The following is a 2,020-nucleotide window of genomic DNA, read 5'->3' as shown; positions in this document are numbered from 1 at the left end:
GGGGAACTGTCACGAGAAAGAAGGTGCCGCTCGCTTGGAAGCCGGTCAGCCTGGGCACCCCTTCTTATAGGGGGGGGGGGGGACGCCGCGGGCGGCGACGCGATGGCCCCGGGCCACGCCCCGGCGCATGGCGCGGGGGAGGTTACGGGACAGCGCCCGGGCCGTTCCCCCTGTCCCGGGCCGGGGCTCCCCTCTCCCAGACGCACCCGGGTGCGGGCACGCACACACACACACACACACACACACACACATACACACACACACACACACACACACACACACACACACACACACACACACATGCAGGCGGCCCCACGGCGGAGGGCCGCCGGGAGGGGGGGGAGGGGCGTCCTGCGGCCGGCCCAGCGCCCGCGCACATACGAAGCGCGCGTCTAGTGGCCCGGCGTGCGGGCCGGTCCTCCCGGGGACCAGGGACCTGGCTGGAGGGGGCCCCGGGGCAACCGGGGGCAACCGGGGGCAGCCCGCCGGGGGCAGCCGGGGAGGAGGGGCCAACCGCCACGCCTGGCGGGCGCCCCCTCCCCCCCGTGCTGTGTCGCGTCGCGGGTCCGGGGTAGCTCGGGGCCGGGCCCGGCGCGCGCGCGCGCGCACGGTGTCAGTCCCAATCCCGGGCCCGGTGCCGCGGGAGAATGTGCGGCCCCTGGCGGCGGCGGCGGCGGCGGCGTTCCCCCCCCCCCCCCCGGGGGGCAGAGAGGGGGACACGCGCGGAGCGGGGGCATTCCCTTGGCCCGGCGGGCCCTCTTGGCGAGGGGGCTCGGCGACCTTGGCCTGGGGCGGTCGAGCCGACAGGCCGACCGGGCGAAGGCGAGCACATGTATGCGCCCGGTCGCACAGCGCGCGCCCACGCACCGGCGGCACCGTGGAGAAGTGTGGGCAGTTGCGCCCGGGCCACCTCGGGTCCGCCTCCTCCACAGCACACACACACGCACGACCACACGACCGCCGGCTCGGCCGGCGCCGCCGTCGGCTCGGGCACAACCCGGGCCCCGGGCGGCGATGGGGCGCGCGCGCGCGCGCGGCCGGGCCCAAGATCCGACCCGAGGGACGGAGATGCGCGCCCGCGCGCCGACGGCCCGGCCTCCCCCTCCGGGCCGGCCCGAGTGCGCAATGGGTCGAATGGCGCCGCCGGGGGGAGGAGGAACCGGCGGACGGCCGGAAAATGGTGCTCTTTTTATTAGAGGCCCTGCTGGGTATATTGCCCCATATTTGCCCGGCGCGCTGGTATCGCGAGGCCTGCCCGGTGGCGCGCACGGCCAGCCGGCCGGCCGGCCGGCCGGCCCCCCCCCCCTCCCCCCCTTCCCACCCCGTGTCGTCGGGCCCCATGGACCCCGGCCGGGCGGCGTTCTCGCACCACACCAGGGGCCGGCGGGTGCGGGAACCGCGGGTCGGCCTGCGCCGGTCTGCCCCCCGGCTCACACGACCGGCCGATGGCCCCTGGCCGCGCGCACGACATATACGCACGCACACGTTCCGGCCCCCGGGCGGCCGGCTGCCGGCCGGTGCCGGGCCCGGCCCGGGGCGATCTCCCTGCGGCGCCTTCGCCACGGCGATCGGCCGGGCTTCGCCCGGGGCCGGCTGGCCGCTTCGCCCCGGCTCGCCCCGCGCCGGGATCTCGGCCATGGGGGAGAATGCCCGGCCCTAGTGATCTTCGTCATCCGGCCCGGCGCGCGCACGGCGCGTCGCGCGGGGCCTATTAACTTGCCGCCCATCGCACCGAGAGGCGCGCGCCGGCGAGTGGCCGATCGCTCGGCCGCCGGCCCCGGCTCGCCTCCCTGCGCGCTCGTCGGCCCTCGAGGGGCCGGGGCATTCTTCCGCCGCCGGCCGCCCCTTGGGCTCGCCCCGGGCGCGCGGAAGCCCGCCGGCTGGCATTTCCCCGCGCGTCAGGGGTACTGCCGCCCGGGAGGCTTGCGGAGGCGGCCGCGCATCCCCGCCCGGCCGCCCGGCCGCCCGACGCACATGCCCCTTGGGGGAGGAGGGCGCGCGCCCGGGGCCCGGGACCTGC

At 78.0% G+C, this 2,020-nt stretch overlaps 1 protein-coding gene across 1 annotated transcript; it reads right to left on the bottom strand.

The window, feature by feature from the left end:
- Positions 1–613: 613 nt before the first annotated feature.
- On the bottom strand, positions 614–1,638 carry H696_01333 (hypothetical protein; the record flags this gene model as incomplete). Its single annotated transcript, XM_009495226.1, has 2 exons — positions 614–658; positions 1,486–1,638. 2 exons carry the CDS (start codon positions 1,636–1,638, stop codon positions 614–616), a joined length of 198 nt encoding a protein of 65 aa, XP_009493501.1.
- Positions 1,639–2,020: the final 382 nt, after the last annotated feature.

This window comes from Fonticula alba (assembly GCF_000388065.1).
Source record: "Fonticula alba strain ATCC 38817 unplaced genomic scaffold supercont2.2, whole genome shotgun sequence".
In the NCBI taxonomy this organism is placed as follows: domain Eukaryota; order Rotosphaerida; family Fonticulaceae; genus Fonticula; species Fonticula alba.
This window is presented reverse-complemented; position numbering and strand designations above follow the sequence as displayed.